At 42.9% G+C, this 15096-nt stretch overlaps 3 protein-coding genes across 3 annotated transcripts in view; 2 read left to right on the forward strand and 1 right to left on the reverse strand.

The window, feature by feature from the left end:
- The window catches only part of LOC123994175 (serine/threonine-protein phosphatase 2A 55 kDa regulatory subunit B beta isoform-like), a 107583-nt gene extending 102221 nt beyond the window's left edge, over positions 1–5362 (reverse strand). The window contains exon 1 of the mRNA XM_046296702.1: positions 4997–5362. Within this exon, the coding sequence (XP_046152658.1) occupies positions 4997–5075 (79 nt within the window). The 5' untranslated portion in view covers positions 5076–5362. The remainder of the gene's footprint in view (positions 1–4996) is intronic.
- Positions 5363–7014: 1652 nt separating this feature from the next.
- Positions 7015–9928, forward strand: LOC123994176 (60S ribosomal protein L26). Its single transcript, XM_046296705.1, has 4 exons — positions 7015–7164; positions 8018–8193; positions 8412–8552; positions 9762–9928. Exons 2-4 carry the CDS (start codon positions 8026–8028, stop codon positions 9888–9890), a joined length of 438 nt encoding a protein of 145 aa, XP_046152661.1. The 5' UTR covers positions 7015–7164; positions 8018–8025; the 3' UTR covers positions 9891–9928.
- A 1560-nt stretch (positions 9929–11488) lies between these two features.
- LOC123993651 (V-type proton ATPase subunit e 1-like) lies at positions 11489–14427 on the forward strand. The gene is made up of 4 exons (XM_046296014.1): positions 11489–11728; positions 12196–12243; positions 13629–13762; positions 14197–14427. Exons 1-3 carry the CDS (start codon positions 11625–11627, stop codon positions 13720–13722), a joined length of 246 nt encoding a protein of 81 aa, XP_046151970.1. The 5' UTR covers positions 11489–11624; the 3' UTR covers positions 13723–13762; positions 14197–14427.
- Positions 14428–15096: the final 669 nt, after the last annotated feature.

Genomic DNA, 15096 nt, shown 5'->3' on the forward strand with positions numbered 1-15096 from the left:
GGGCAACCAGTGAAGAACACACACCATTGTAAATACAACCCATATTTATGCTTATTTATTTTATCTTGTGTCCTTTAACCATTGTTACAACACTGTATATATATATATATATATATATATATATATATATATATATATATATATATATATATATATATATATATATATATATATATATATATATATATATATATATATATATATATATATATATATATGACATTTGTAATGTCTTTATTATTTTGAAACTTCTGTATGTGTAATGTTTACTGTTAATTTTTATTGTTTATTTCACTTGTGTATATTATCTACCTCACTTGCTTTGGCAATGTTAACACATGTTTCCCATGCCAATAAAGCCCCTTGAATTGAATTGAATTGAATTGAGAGAGAGAGAGAGAGAGAGAGAGAGAGAGAGAGAGAGAGAGAGAGAGAGAGAGAGAGAGAGAGAGAGAGAGAGAGAGAGAGAGAGAGAGGAGGGGGAGGCAGAGAGAGACAGAGAGAGAGGAGGGGGAGGCAGAGAGAGAGAGAGAGAGAGAGAGGAGGGGGGAGGCAGAGAGAGACAGAGAGAGAGGAGGGGGGAGGCAGAGAGAGACAGAGAGAGAGGAGGGGAGAGTACACATAGTGACCAGGTCTAATGAGTACTAGAGTGGGAATAATGTGTAGGCTACATATTACCACAAACAAGGAAATCAAGTCAGTGAGGAATCAAGTCAGTAATTTTGCTCACTTTGCTTTGTAGTGCCCTGAAGTACTCCAACACACACACAAACACACACACGGTCACTTCCGGCGCCGACAGAGATGGCCGCCTCGCTTCGCGTTCCTAGGAAACTATGCAGTTTTTTTTTTTTTTACATGTTATTTCTTACATTAGTACCCCAGGTCATCTTAGGTTTCATTACATACAGTCGAGAAGAACTACTGAATATAAGATCAGCGTCAACTCACCATCAGTACGACCAAGAATATGATTTTCGTGACGCGGATCCTGTGTTCTGCCTTTCAACCAGGACAACGGAATGGATCCCATGCGGCGACCCAAAAAAACGACTCCGTAAAAGAGGGAAACGAGGCGGTCTTCTGGTCAGACTCCGGAGACGGGCACATCGTGCACCACTCCCTAGCATTCTTCTCGCCAATGTCCAGTCTCTTGACAACAAGGTTGATGAAATCCGAGCAAGGGTAGCATTCCAGAGGGACATCAGAGACTGTAACGTTCTTTGCTTCACGGAAACATGGCTCACTGGAGAGACGCTATCGGAGGCGGTGCAGCCAGCGGGTTTCTGAACAAACTTTATTTGACTCTTTGCAAACTGGAATCCATACATCCTGAGGCTGCATTCATTGTAGCTGGGGATTTTAACAAGGCTAATCTGAAAACAAGACTCCCTAAATTGTATCAGCATATCGATTGCGCAACCAGGGCCGGAAAAACCTTGGATCATTATTACTCTAACTTCCGCGACGCATATAAGGCCCTGCCCCGCCCTCATTTCGGAAAAGCTGACCACAACTCCATTTTGTTGATCCCTGCCTACAGACAGAAACTAAAACGGGAGGCTCCCACGCTGAGGTCTGTCCAACACTGGTCCGACCAAGCAGATTCCACACTCCAAGACTGCTTCCATCACGTGGACTGGGATATGTTTCGTATTGCGTCAGATAACAACATTGACGAATACGCTGATTCGGTGTGCGAGTTCATTAGAACGTGCGTTGAAGATGTCGTTCCCATAGCAATGATTAAAACATTCCCTAACCAGAAACCGTGGATTGATGGCAGCATCCGCGTGAAACTGAAAGCGTGAACCACTGCTTTTAATCAGGGCAAGGTGACTGGTAACATGACCGAATACAAACAGTGCAGCTATTCCCTCCGCAAGGCTATCAAACAAGCTAAGCGTCAGTATAGAGACAAAGTAGAATCTAAATTCAACGGCTCAGACACAAGAGTTATGTGGCAGGGTCTACAGTCAATCACGGACTACAAGAAGAAAACCAACCCAGTCACGGACCAGGATGTCTTGCTCCCAGGCAGACTAAATAACTGTTTTGCCCGCTTTGAGGACAATACAGTGCCACTGACACAGCCTGCAACGAAAACATGCGGACTCTCCTTCACTGCAGCCGAGGTGAGTAAAACATTAACCCTCGCAAGGCTGCAGGCCCAGACGGCATCCCCAGCCACGCCCTCAGAGCATGCGCAGACCAGCTGGCCGGTGTGTTTACGGACATATTCAATCAATCCCTATACCAGTCTGCTGTTCCCACATGCTTCAAGAGGGCCACCATTGTTCCTGTTCCCAAGAAAGCTAAGGTAACTGAGCTTAACGACTAGCACTCACTTCCGTCATCATGAAGTGCTTTGAGAGACTAGTCAAGGACCATATCACCTCCACCCTACCTGACACCCTAGACCCACTCCAATTTGCTTACCGCCCAAATAGGTCTACAGACGATGCAATCTCAACCACACTGCACACTGCCCTAACCCATCTGGACAAGAGGAATACCTATGTGAGAATGCTGTTCATCGACAACAGCTCGGCATTCAACACCATAGTACCCTCCAAGCTCGTCATCAAGCTCGAGACCCTGGGTCTCGACCCCGCCCTGTGCAACTGGGTACTGGACTTCCTGGCGGGCCGCCCCCAGGTGGTGAGGGTAGGCAACAACATCTCCACCCCGCTGATCCTCAACAATGGGGCCCCACAAGGGTGCGTTCTGAGCCCTCTCCTGTACTCCCTGTTCACCCACGACTGCGTGGCCACGCACGCCTCCAACTCAATCATCAAGTTTGCGGACGACATAACAGTGGTAGGCTTGATTACCAACAACGACGAGACGGACTACAGGGAGGAGGTGAGGGCCCTCGGAGTGTGGTGTCAGGAAAATAACTTCACACTCAACGTCAACAAAACTAAGGAGATGATTGTAGACTTCAGGAAAAAGCAGAGGGAACACCCCCCTATCCACATCGATGAAACAGTAGTGGAGAGGGTAGTAAGTTTTAAGTTCCTCGGCATACACATCACAGACAAACTGAATTGGTCCACTCACACAGACAGCATCGTGAAGAAGGCGCAGCAGCGCCTCTTCAACCTCAGGAGGCTGAAGAAATTTGGCTTGTCACCAGAAGCACTCACAAACTTCTACAGATGCACAATCGAGAGCATCCTGGCGGGCTGTATCACCACCTGGTACGGCAAACTGCTCCGCCCTCAACCGTAAGGCTCTCCAGAGGGTAGTGAGGTCTGCACAACGCATCACCGGGGGCAAACTACCTGCCCTCCAGGACACCTACACCACCCGATGTTACAGGAAGGCCATAAAGATCATCAAGGACAACAACCACCCGAGCCACTGCCTGTTCACCCCGCTATCATCCAGAAGGCGAGGTCAGTACAGGTGCATCAAAGCTGGGACCGAGAGACTGAAAAACAGCTTCTATCTCAAGGCCATCAGACTGTTAAACAGCCACCACTAACATTGAGTGGCTGCTGCCAACACACTGACACTGACTCAACTCCAGCCACTTTAATAATGGGAATTGATGGGAAATGATGTAAAATATATCACTAGCCACTTTAAACAATGCTACCTAATATAATGTTTACATACCCTACATTATTAATCTCATATGCATACGTATATACTGTACTCTATATCATCTACTGCATCCTTATGTAATACATGTATCACTAGCCACTTTAACTATGCCACTTTGTTTACATACTCATCTCATATGTATATACTGTACTCAATACCATCTACTGTATCTTGCCTATGCTGCTCTGTACCATCACTCATTCATATATCTTTATGTACATATTATTTATCCCCTTACACTGTGTATAAGACAGTAGTTTTGGAATTGTTAGTTTGATTACTTGTTGGTTATTACTGCATTGTCGGAACTAGAAGCACAAGCATTTCGCTACACTCGCATTAACATCTGCTAACCATGTGTATGTGACAAAAAAAATTGATTTGATTTGATTTGATTTAATGCCCTCTGTAACAATCAACTGCTTCAGTGCTCTTTCTGCTCTCCCTATCTGCCCTGATCACAGAACATCCCTGTCTGCTCTGCTTTAGGAAGCACATGGAATGTTGCATACCCCTGTATAATACCAGACAAATTAACAAGAGAACATTGAAACAGAGATGTCACACTGTTCTAATGAAATTGAGGTCTTTTAGGTGTAGTAGTGCTGTTTACCAAGAAGCTCTCAGAATGATCAGTCTTCTCGGGATGATCAGGCTTTTCAGAATGATCAGTCTTCTCAGAAGGATCAGTCTTCTCAGAAGGATCAGTCTTCTCAGAATGATCAGGCTTTTCAGAATGATCAGGCTTCTCGGAATGATCATTCTTCTCAGAATAATCAGTCTTCTCAGAATAATCAGTCTTCTCGGAATAATCAGGCTTCTCAGAATGATCAGTCTTCTCTGAATAATCAGGCTTCTCAGGATGATCAGGCTTCTCAGAATGATCAGGCTTCTCAGAATGATCAGGCTTCTCGGAATGATCAGGCTTCTCAGAATGATCAGGCTTCTCATAATAATCAGGCTTCTCAGAATGGATTGGTGTCACAGTTGTGCAGATCAGTTCTAAACGTTTGTCCACTTATCAGCACAACCAGAGTGAAATCACATGTCAATTACTTTCCCATACTTCAGCTTTGATTTTAGTTTGCCAGTAGAATAGCCAAACTTTTGTATTCATAAGTGTTGTCAGTTGTCTTACTTTTACTAGGCTATGTCATGCTACAGGATAAAACTACAGGCAGGACACAGACCCTATATGACAGCTCACATTGACAGCTCACACAGTTAAGTTCAGAAGAACAGATAAAGCATGCAGGCCTACATCCAGTGTAGTTGACCAAATGGTCAACATCTAACGATATCTATACTAGACATCTAAACTCCCCTCTACTATCAACCACAATACACACACTTCTCCTGAGAGCCCCGGTGAGTCTCTACCTACCTTCGGTGTGGCATGTGGAAGACAGGATGGTGGTGGGAGGGCGGAAGATGTACGGGAGATAACGGGAAAAACATTTCATCTTCTTCTCCGTTTAGCAGAAAGCAGTGCTCCAGTGTTCACTCCACATCCGCACTGCCGCGAGAGAGACCAGAGATCGGTGAGGGAGGAAACGAGCTGGAACTGCTCGTTCTATGACCGCATCACTTTCACCCAGACAGACAGCAAGAGCCGAGCATGGTCCGTTAAACCGTTACAACAGCGCGCGGCGGAGAAGTGTGGTGTCCATGACAACGCGCCTTTTGCTTCCGCGTTCAGACATAGTCATCTGCATGGTGTAATTTCATCCCGATTCGCGCTAGCAGGCCAGTACAGGAGGTTGTGCGCCTCTTTTCCCGGATATCTGACAGGAGTGGGTAGGGAGGGGCTGGAGGGGTACGGGGTAGTGTGTGGCGGAGTTGGAAATTGCCTTGTCTTGGCGTGATTCAAAATTAACCTTTACACCCCCCCCCCATCTTATTAAATAACCTCGATCATTTGATAATTTAAAGAGCAGAGTAAAGCGAAGTAGCCTGGATCATTTCACAATTTAGAGAGCGAAGTGAAGGGGAAATTCCGCACCTCTTTGAAGACAGAGGTTGATCAAAATAGCCTAATTTATATATAGTTAAAAGTAAAGCCACCGTGTTTCAGCTCTTGGCCTTCATGAGTTTTAGGCTGGGCTACAGAAGAAAATATATTAATAATGTTTTCAATAAACTGACAAATAGCCTAGATGATGATGGTGATAAATCCTTGTCAAGCAAGCCTCAATAAACAGGCTACAAAGTAGTTTGTATTCGATCTCTTCTCCGGATGTTTAGCCTACTAATTGATGATCCGGGTAAACCAGTGAAGAAGGAAACTCCTGACAGGTCCACGAGGTCCAAGGGAATTACATCCTGGTTTATGGCGACATCTCTTGGTCAACATCCATATTGCTAATATTCTTCAATAGCATATTTCCATGGAACACTTTCTGTGTTTACAAAAATTCACGGACGAGGGCGATGCGCGCAAATTAGTGGGGGGAGGGGGAGTCCTGATAGAACACCAGCAAAAAAAGCCTCTATTTACATGTTGCTTATTAATGCATTTCGGACTACTTTTAAGATTAGATATAATGTGTGTCATCGTCACAAATCAACTGCATTATACTTTTAAAAAACACTTCAACTTCAACCAGTAAAATGGCTCTTTAGATAGCTTTTGTTACAGCCTAAATCAATGTGCGTTAGCATTCTAGCTAACAACTGCTTCATCCAAAATAGTTATTTTGCAAAGATCACAACCAAATATAATCTTAGCTACTGTTCAAGATATAATCAAAACATAATTGTAAGCCTATGAGAACGCAGTATCATCTGGATATGTTCAACATTCCTCTTCTGCTACCATTTCTGTCAAGCCGTCTACACATACAGTTTGATGCATACGTTCAGTGGTGGAAAAGTACCCAATTTTCATACTTCTCATACAATTTTCTTGTGGTCCTTCTGTAGCTCAGTTGGTAGAGCATGGCGCTTGTAACGCCAGGGTAGTGGGTTCGATTCCCGGGACCACCCATACGTAGAATGTATGCACACATGACTGTAAGTCGCTTTGGATAAAAGCGTCCGCTAAATGGCATATATTATTATATATTATAAAAGTAAAGATACCACAATTAGAAAATGACTCAAGTTAAAGTGAAAGTCACTCAGTAAAATGGTACTTGAGTAAAAGTCAAAAAGCATTTGTTTTTAAATGTACTTAAGTATAAAAAGTAAATGTAATTGCTCAAATATACTTAAGTATCAAAAGTTAAAGTATAAATAATTTCAAATGTCTTATATTAAGCAATCCAGACGGCACCATGTTCTTGTTTTTTTTGTATTTATTTACGGAGAGCCAGGTGCTCACTCCAACAATCAGACATAATTTACAAATGAAGCATGTGTGTTTAGGGAGTCTGCCAGATCAGAGGGAGTAGGGATGACCAGGGATGTTCTCTTGATAAGTCCGTGAATTTGACCATTTTCCTGTCCTGCTGAATTTGAGTGTACTTCTCGCGGGATTCGTGTGTGAACTAATCGGAGCGGAAGTACAATGAAGGTCTCTTTTCCGCCGGCCACAGAGGAGTTATCGGCAGGGTAAGAATTCCTGGTTGACAATTTCACCAAAGTAATCAACATCCATCCTATGTTATACACTTTTGTATATCCCCCAAAGTACATGTAAAGTCAGGTACCCCTGTTATGATTCTATAGTGGTCAGTATTGGAGACAAATTGTATATTAATAACTATATCAAACGTCCCGTAATCTGCGTCCCTCGACCTGTGCTGGCAAGCTACCAATTCTAGAGAATGGCTGGGAATTGAACTGAGCCTGAACGTTAATTACACGATATGGTCGCGTAGTGTTTCGTTTAGAGAAACCCATGGCATTGATTTGTAGTTTGTCTTTCGTTAACACTGAAGTCAACTGCGCTTGACAATCATCTAACATGGCTACCTAGCTAGGTGGCTAATGCTAGCTGTGTGTACCCATGTAATGTTGAATGCATGGACATGACGTGTGCATAACAGATACTAGATCTGTGTGTAAACTTCTAGTTAGTGGTCTCGGTGATTGTTCAATCTTAGTTCTGCTGTTTGTTGGGCCTCAAGTCTAACTAACGTTAGCTGTTGTAGCTAGGTAGTGACATGAGATCCAGAAAAGGAATGTCTAGCTAACGTTACCCATCTATGTAGCTAACTAGCTTCACCTTAATAACATTTTGCAGCTTGAGGTGCTCGCTTATAAGGCTAGCGAACAAACGTTATCTTTCAGGTGGAAAATCTCTTGGCTCTGTCACTTTGTGTTGTACATAAACTATGATGTGGTGTTGATTTGTTACTTGTAACAAACGCATAGCCGAAACGACAAATGCTTGACATGTAGCAAGTCGTCAGTCACTGCTAACCCTCTAATCTGATTGTTGGCAATTGTGTTTGCCCTGCAGCCATCAACATGAAGCTGAATCCATTTGTGACATCCTCGCGGCGTAAGAACCGCAAGAGGCACTTCAATGCCCCCTCACACATCCGGAGGAAGATCATGTCCTCCCCCCTCTCCAAGGAGCTCCGTCAGAAGTACAATGCGAGGTCCATGCCCATCCGCAAGGACGACGAAGTCCAGGTAAAGACTCCCAGAACCACGCGTTTCAACACAAATTCTGAGATTGCCTAACTAGCTGCTACTAACATGCATGAGGAACTACATAGAAATTCCGGCCCTGTAGTACAGGCCAGACCTGAACGAACACCTGATTTCAGATCAATTCAAATTAGCGTTAGGATTTTGTTCACGTGGGTAATATAATTTTTAATGTTATTTTCCATTTTTGTGCTGTGCAGGTTGTCCGTGGACACTACAAAGGCCAGCAGATTGGCAAGGTAGTGCAGGTCTACAGGAAGAAGTACGTCATCTACATTGAGCGCGTGCAGAGAGAGAAGGCCAACGGAACCACGGTGCACGTCGGCATCCACCCCAGCAAAGTGAGGCTCTATCATCTACCTGTAGTCACACGAATGTACTTTGTTTGTTTATGTGTATAGATGTATTATATGACTTCTGTACCATGTTGGATAATCATTGTTTTAGCTTCTCAACTCAATTTGAGTGGTTCAAATTGTTATTTTGTATTGTATCATTGTGGAGTGTAAAGAAAAAAAACACATCTAAATAACTACCCTTCTTAGCAGCTACCTGTTGATGGGTACCTGTTGATGGGTACCTGTTGATGGGTACCTGTTGATGGGTACCTGTTGATGGGTACCTGTTGATGGGGATGGGTACCTGTTGGAATGTTTAAATACATCCAGCTTTTTCAGTGGCCAAGCCCAGTGGTCACGTTTAGTTGGTGCAATTGAGAGATTTTTAAATATTTTTTAAATGGAACAAAGTTGCGTGTTTCTGTTGGACAAGTCTGGGTGACACCTCCGTTTCGAGACGTTTTCTCCCACCCTCTGACGTTCTCCAACGTACTTTGAGGCGGGCGAGCGAAATCAAGGAACAATTCATTGAGAAAGAGTTCAACTGTTTCGGTAGGGTGCCTGGTGAGGGTAAATTGACCGAATGTAGATATTTGCCAATCACCACTGGTTTCAGCCTTCGGGTGTCATGGCAACGGGTGTTTTTCTGTTACGAAGGAAGATCAGTTGAATGTAATCAGTGGTCACTGGTTTGAACAACATGTAGTAAGACAGGCACCCAATGTATGCTGAACTGGGGAGGAAACATGCTACATGCTTGACTACAAGCATTGACTACATGCTAGTGCTCCACTTACTGCATTTACCTGACATGTAGGACATTGTTAAATTGTGAAACTGAAGATGAGGGTTTTTAGCCTAGGCTCCAGACAGTTTGGGCCACCATTAGTAGTAATGCATTGGATATGATTCCCCAGGTCTTGTGTAGAATTAGAGGGCTCTTGTTTGTCTAATAGAATGGCTCTTCATGTTATGTCTGGACATGCATTTGTCATTTCTGATTGGGGTTGCAGATAAAGTCCACTGTTTCACAGAAACTCACAATTTATCTTCCCAAGCCTGGCTGGCTGCTGATGTAGCTAGACTAGTATTGTGGCTGAGATGGTTCTTCGTGATGAGAAATTCAATTTGGATTTCACAATCAGTTTTTCGCTGCTGTTTTTATCAAAATCGGCCTAGAATCAACCCTACCATCTCTCTCTTTCCTCCCAGGTTGTGATCACCAGGCTAAAGCTGGACAAGGATCGCAAGAAGATCCTGGAGCGCAAAGCTAAGTCCCGCGCCGATGGAAAGGAGAAGGGCAAATACAAGGAGGAAACCATTGAGAAGATGGCAGAGTGAAAATCTATTGCTTTACAATAAACTGCTGTACAAATCAATTTCATTGTCTGTCATAAATGGAAGAATTGCAGTAAAGTACTGCACTGTGGGCAAGCCACAAGTATGGGGATGTTCTTGGTTTGCCTAGTTACACTCTGGTTTATTAATGCTGGAACCAGCCTGATTGCATGATGGTTCACATTCTTTGTGCACACTTTCTTTTCCAATTACGTTTTCATGTAACGAATAAAAATCAAAAGTTCAATATGTTTCCATCACATTTTGAACTCTACGGATAGTTTTGTTAAACTTGTCTTAAATAGCAAATGTGTCTACTCTGGTTTTGGCACCTGCGCTCTAACCAACAGCTCGCAGATACAGTGGGGGTAGTCTAGTTGACATGAGATTATGGTTAAGAGCTAGACTGTTTTTCACAAGCATTGCTCCGTGTCACTAGATTAAGACCATCGATATTTATTGAATAGGAGCATCAATATCACCGTGCACTTTCACCACCCTGTGAAGTTCATAGTGTATTTAGTCTAGCCAATTTTATTTAACTAGGCAAGTCAGTTAAAAATACTTACATTGACGGCCGAACCCGGACGACGCTGGGCCAATTGTGTGATACAGCCTGTAATCAAACCAGTGTCTTTAGTGACGCCTCTAGCACTGAGATGCAATGTTTTACCGCTGCGCCACTCGGGAGCATGCTTTCCCGAGTTGTATTGTAGTGGGAGGACCACACAACATGCCATCGCTTGACCAGTTTAGTTCGATATGATGGTATATCAATATTTGCGCATAAAAAAGGTTTCCGTCGCATAACAAACTTTACAGGCACAAAAATACCCCTCCACGTCTAACGAACAAATGATCTGTCGGCATTATAAGATTGTACCAAAACTTGCTGGTTTTAATCCGTTTGGACTTTATTCACATAAAAAAAAGTGCGGATGGAAACGTGGTTACTGTTTGAGTGCTGATTTAGGATCATCTCGTATCCCCTGATATCATGATCTAATCTAAATGTCAAATCGTTTCAATATAGCACTAGACTGTTAATAGGGGCCCAAAACTGGCAGTTTTCTGCCAATATAAACCCAAGCTTTAGCTAAGGAAAATGTGAAGTTTCGTATGAATGAAATATTTTGATGGCTTTAGACTTCATGTAATAACGAAGGGAGAGTAGAGATCGTCATCTTGTAGTCCTAAAAACCGGAAAACATACCTCTGGTTCGTTCAGCCATTCCTATGTGGAAAGAATATAGTTTGAGGTTTGGGAGATTTTGTAAGATCAGGTTTAGGAGATCTTGTACTTTTTTGCTTCTATGAGATATCAGCCAGTTAACATTACTTTTATGAATTATTAAGCATTTTGTGTTCTTCGTGTGTTTTTTTATTACGTAAATGCTTCAAAATTCACAAAAAATAACATTAGGTGATGACGCCTATCTCATTGAACAAAATGTATAAGATCTCCTAAACCTGTGTTACCACAGACCTTATTTTCGGCGTTTATCCAAAAACACAATTTTCCCATAGGATCAAGTTTCCTCTATAAAACACTGGCCTAGGATCAGTTTATGAAACACTTTTGGCACCGCTACACGCCCAGTTTACTGTGGCGACATCATGTGATCCAGTCTTCCTAGTCCGGGGGCCTGGCAACAGTTCGCTATTTCGGCGTTGAGTAGCGTTGCCAAGTGTATACGTTTACTTTATCTACTTTTAAAACTATTTCCAAAGCCAGACATGGCGGCGCTTAGTTTTGTAATTCCCATGTCGGTAATGACTCTGTTTTGGGGGATTATTGGTGGAGTTGTGCCGTGGTTTATCCCCAAAGGACCGAACAGAGGGTAAGTAAATTAGCTAGCTAACGTGATAGAAAAACACTAACGTTATTTAGCTAATTTACCTGTTGCTAACTATAAAAGGTAGTAGTAGTAGTAGTAGTAGTAAGCTCTAGTTTTAACTAGAATCAAATTTAACATTTGACAATGTTTTGAAACTTCTTTGTCCTTGTTTGGATAAAGAATTAATGGAACATAGACAAATCAAGATGTCATTTTGGAACTTCCCCAGTCCATGTCTAGTGCCCATCTGCTCTGTCACTTGCAGGTGACTCAAGTTGGCATGATGAAGCCCTATCTGCATGAACTAGGTCTAGTGGAACATCTGAGAAATTAGCACTTGTAATAATAAACCATAGATATGAGTAATGTTTTTTTTTTGTAGGGGTACAAATGTATAGCTTAATGTCTTGTTACTGCTTTGTAGTAATGTTTTGGTCCAGTGGAATAATGCCTCTTTCCCTCCTCCACAGAGTGATAGTTACCATGTTGGTGCTAACTGCTGTCTGCTGCTACCTGTTGTAAGTATAGTCCTCCCAGGAATGTAGCAGAATATTTCACAGTATCACTGAGGGTCCTTCTTGTATTAATTTGGCTCAGTTGGTTGGAACAAGGTTCAGGCAGGCAACATCAGGGGTGTATTCATTACGGAAACACTTGACCATTTATGAACCAAACAGAACAAAACTGTGAGGGACCTACCTGAATTTGTTGACTAGAAACTCTTAATGCTTACACCCCAGTGTTGTGTGTTTGAGTCTCACATCATGCACAATGTTAGGCCTAGCTAAGTTGCTTTCCATGGAAGTGTGAAACTGGACTATTAGCTTATATTTGGAGATAGTTATGTGCTATGCATATGCCCCACACAGACACCGAGAGAGAACACTTTACCCTTAGGTTATTCTCCATACTCATTGATTGGGCCAACTGCAGCTCGATTTCAATGTCCCAACTTCAATACATAGTGCTTACCAGTCTGTTACAGATGTAGACACCCTCAAAGTTCATGGTCAGTTTTGACAATAGAGAAAATAAGTGTTGGCCTAGAGTACACCTGTTGCTTGGATTGTAGTTAATGACCCCAGGGGATTGTAGTTAATGACCCCAGGGGATTGTAGTTAATGACCCCAGGGGATTGTAGTTAATGACCCCAGGGGATTGTAGTTAATGACCCCAGGGGATTGTAGTTAATGACCCCAGGGGATTGTAGTTAATGACCCCAGGGGATTGTAGTTAATGACCCCAGGGGATTGTAGTTAATGACCCCAGGGGATTGTAGTTAATGACCCCAGGGGATTGTAGTTAATGACCCCAGGGGATTGTAGTTAATGACCCCAGGGGATTGTAGTTAATGACCCCAGGGGATTGTAGGTAAGGGTCCCAGGGGATTGTAGGTAAGGGTCCCAGGGGATTGTAGGTAAGGGTCCCAGAGTACACCTGTTGCTTGTACGGTAGGTAATGATCCCATTCAATATAACCTGTTAGTCCTGAGATGCCATTTAATTTCATAGTTTTTTTATTTAGCTTTCAAAGTTGTCAGGTGAGCGGATAACCATGCCGTGTTACTTTGCCATATCTCCACCAGGGGCCAGTGCAGGCCATGTGATGGGGATAGTCTCTACAGCAGCTGAGGGAAGAAAGTAGCGTGCTATGTTGTCTCCTTCAGTCTGCTGTACTGAGTGCTTAGTTGGTTTCCTCTATTATAGCTGACCCTGCTGTCATATTCCTCCATTACTATAGGGTAGAACAAGAATGTCTAAAAGTGAAAGACATGCACAAGTATCTTTATTCTTAATTTAAATCCCCATCAGATGCCTTAGATGCTGATATTCTTCCTGAGGAGCACAAACAAAGCCATTACACATAACAGAAGCCATGACAGAGATGTGTTGTATGTTTCCAGCTGGCTGATAGCGATCCTGGCCCAGCTCAACCCTCTGTTTGGACCAGCTCTAAAGAATGATACCATCTGGTACATGTACTACCACTGGCCCTAGTCTACCAGTCTACCAGCCCTCGACCCCTCTCCTGCTACAGGTAAACCCACTGGCTCTAGTCTACCAGCCCTCGACCCCTCTCCTGCTACAGGTAAACCCACTGGCCCTAGTCTACCAGTCTACCAGCCCTCGACCCCTCTCCTGCTACAGGTAAACCCACTGGCTCTAGTCTACCAGGCCTCAGCCCCTCTCCTGCTACAGGTAAACACACTGGCCCTAGTCTACCAGGCCTTGGCCCCTCTCCTGCTACAGGTCAACCCAGTCAGATACACCTGAGGTCCATATCATCACTCAATTTATTTTGTTCAATTTGGTTTAAGTCTATACTGCAATTCAGCCTTTTAGCTGCAAATGTGTAGGCCACTAGATGAAATCAATTAATGAAGAAATAAACTGTTCTCTGTCAATAGTCTGTACTCGTGACTTCCTCTATCTATTTTAATCTGTACAATTTTGTCTGTTTGTTCTCTGCAGGGGAGGACCTGACTCACTGCTGTACACCAATGAAGCCCTCACTCGATCACCTCCTCACGAAGGGAACTGTTTTTGTGTAGCTTAAGCCTTAACCCAGCCTTTGACACCTGACCTTAGTGAGAGTGGAGAGATGCCTGCAAAGATGATTTGTACAAACGGATCCTCTAAAGGACTTTTCTAGAGAAATCCTCTTTAGTGCTTTAAGAATAAAGTATCAACCTTTGATTTGTATGTTCTGTGTGATGTGCTGTATGACCTTTTGATTCTCTAACATTGATATATGATATTGTCAAGTCATGTTGCTAGTTAGCCTAGCCCGTTTATATATGCTAACTACCTTTAGCGCCTATTGACGACAGTATCTTCTGGCCAGGGGAGTTTTGTTCCTCTAAACGTTAACACGCATCGCTTGCGGTATGGTTAAATTACTACACATCTTTTATAGGGTTCCCACACTGCCATATTCCCATGTTATAGTGTTTTGTTTATGGCAAAAAGACAGGAAGATTGAAGGGACTACATGCTAATTAGCTACCTGTGATTGTGTAAAGGGAAGAAACACGCCACAAATGTGTCACAGAAAAATACTGTCAGATGCAACCATGTTAAATCAGTGCAGTAAGTATATATTTTGCATTTGTGAAATTATTTTGATGTGGTTTGAAAGGAGAGGACTTTTCTAGAACCGTACCACAGTGGATAATCGATTCATGATTAGATGGAGTATTTGGCTGTTTTGGCTGCCAGAGGCAATTCCCCTCTAAACAGTAACATTAGGCATTAGTTCATTATTAGAACATTATTAGAACAGTAACATTAGGCATTAGTTCATTATTCATCATTAGTTCATTATTGGACTCTCCGTACCCCATACATATGTTGCATGTAACGCAGGCTTTT

This window comes from Oncorhynchus gorbuscha, linkage group LG13 (assembly GCF_021184085.1).
Source record: "Oncorhynchus gorbuscha isolate QuinsamMale2020 ecotype Even-year linkage group LG13, OgorEven_v1.0, whole genome shotgun sequence".
In the NCBI taxonomy this organism is placed as follows: Eukaryota; Metazoa; Chordata; class Actinopteri; order Salmoniformes; family Salmonidae; genus Oncorhynchus; species Oncorhynchus gorbuscha.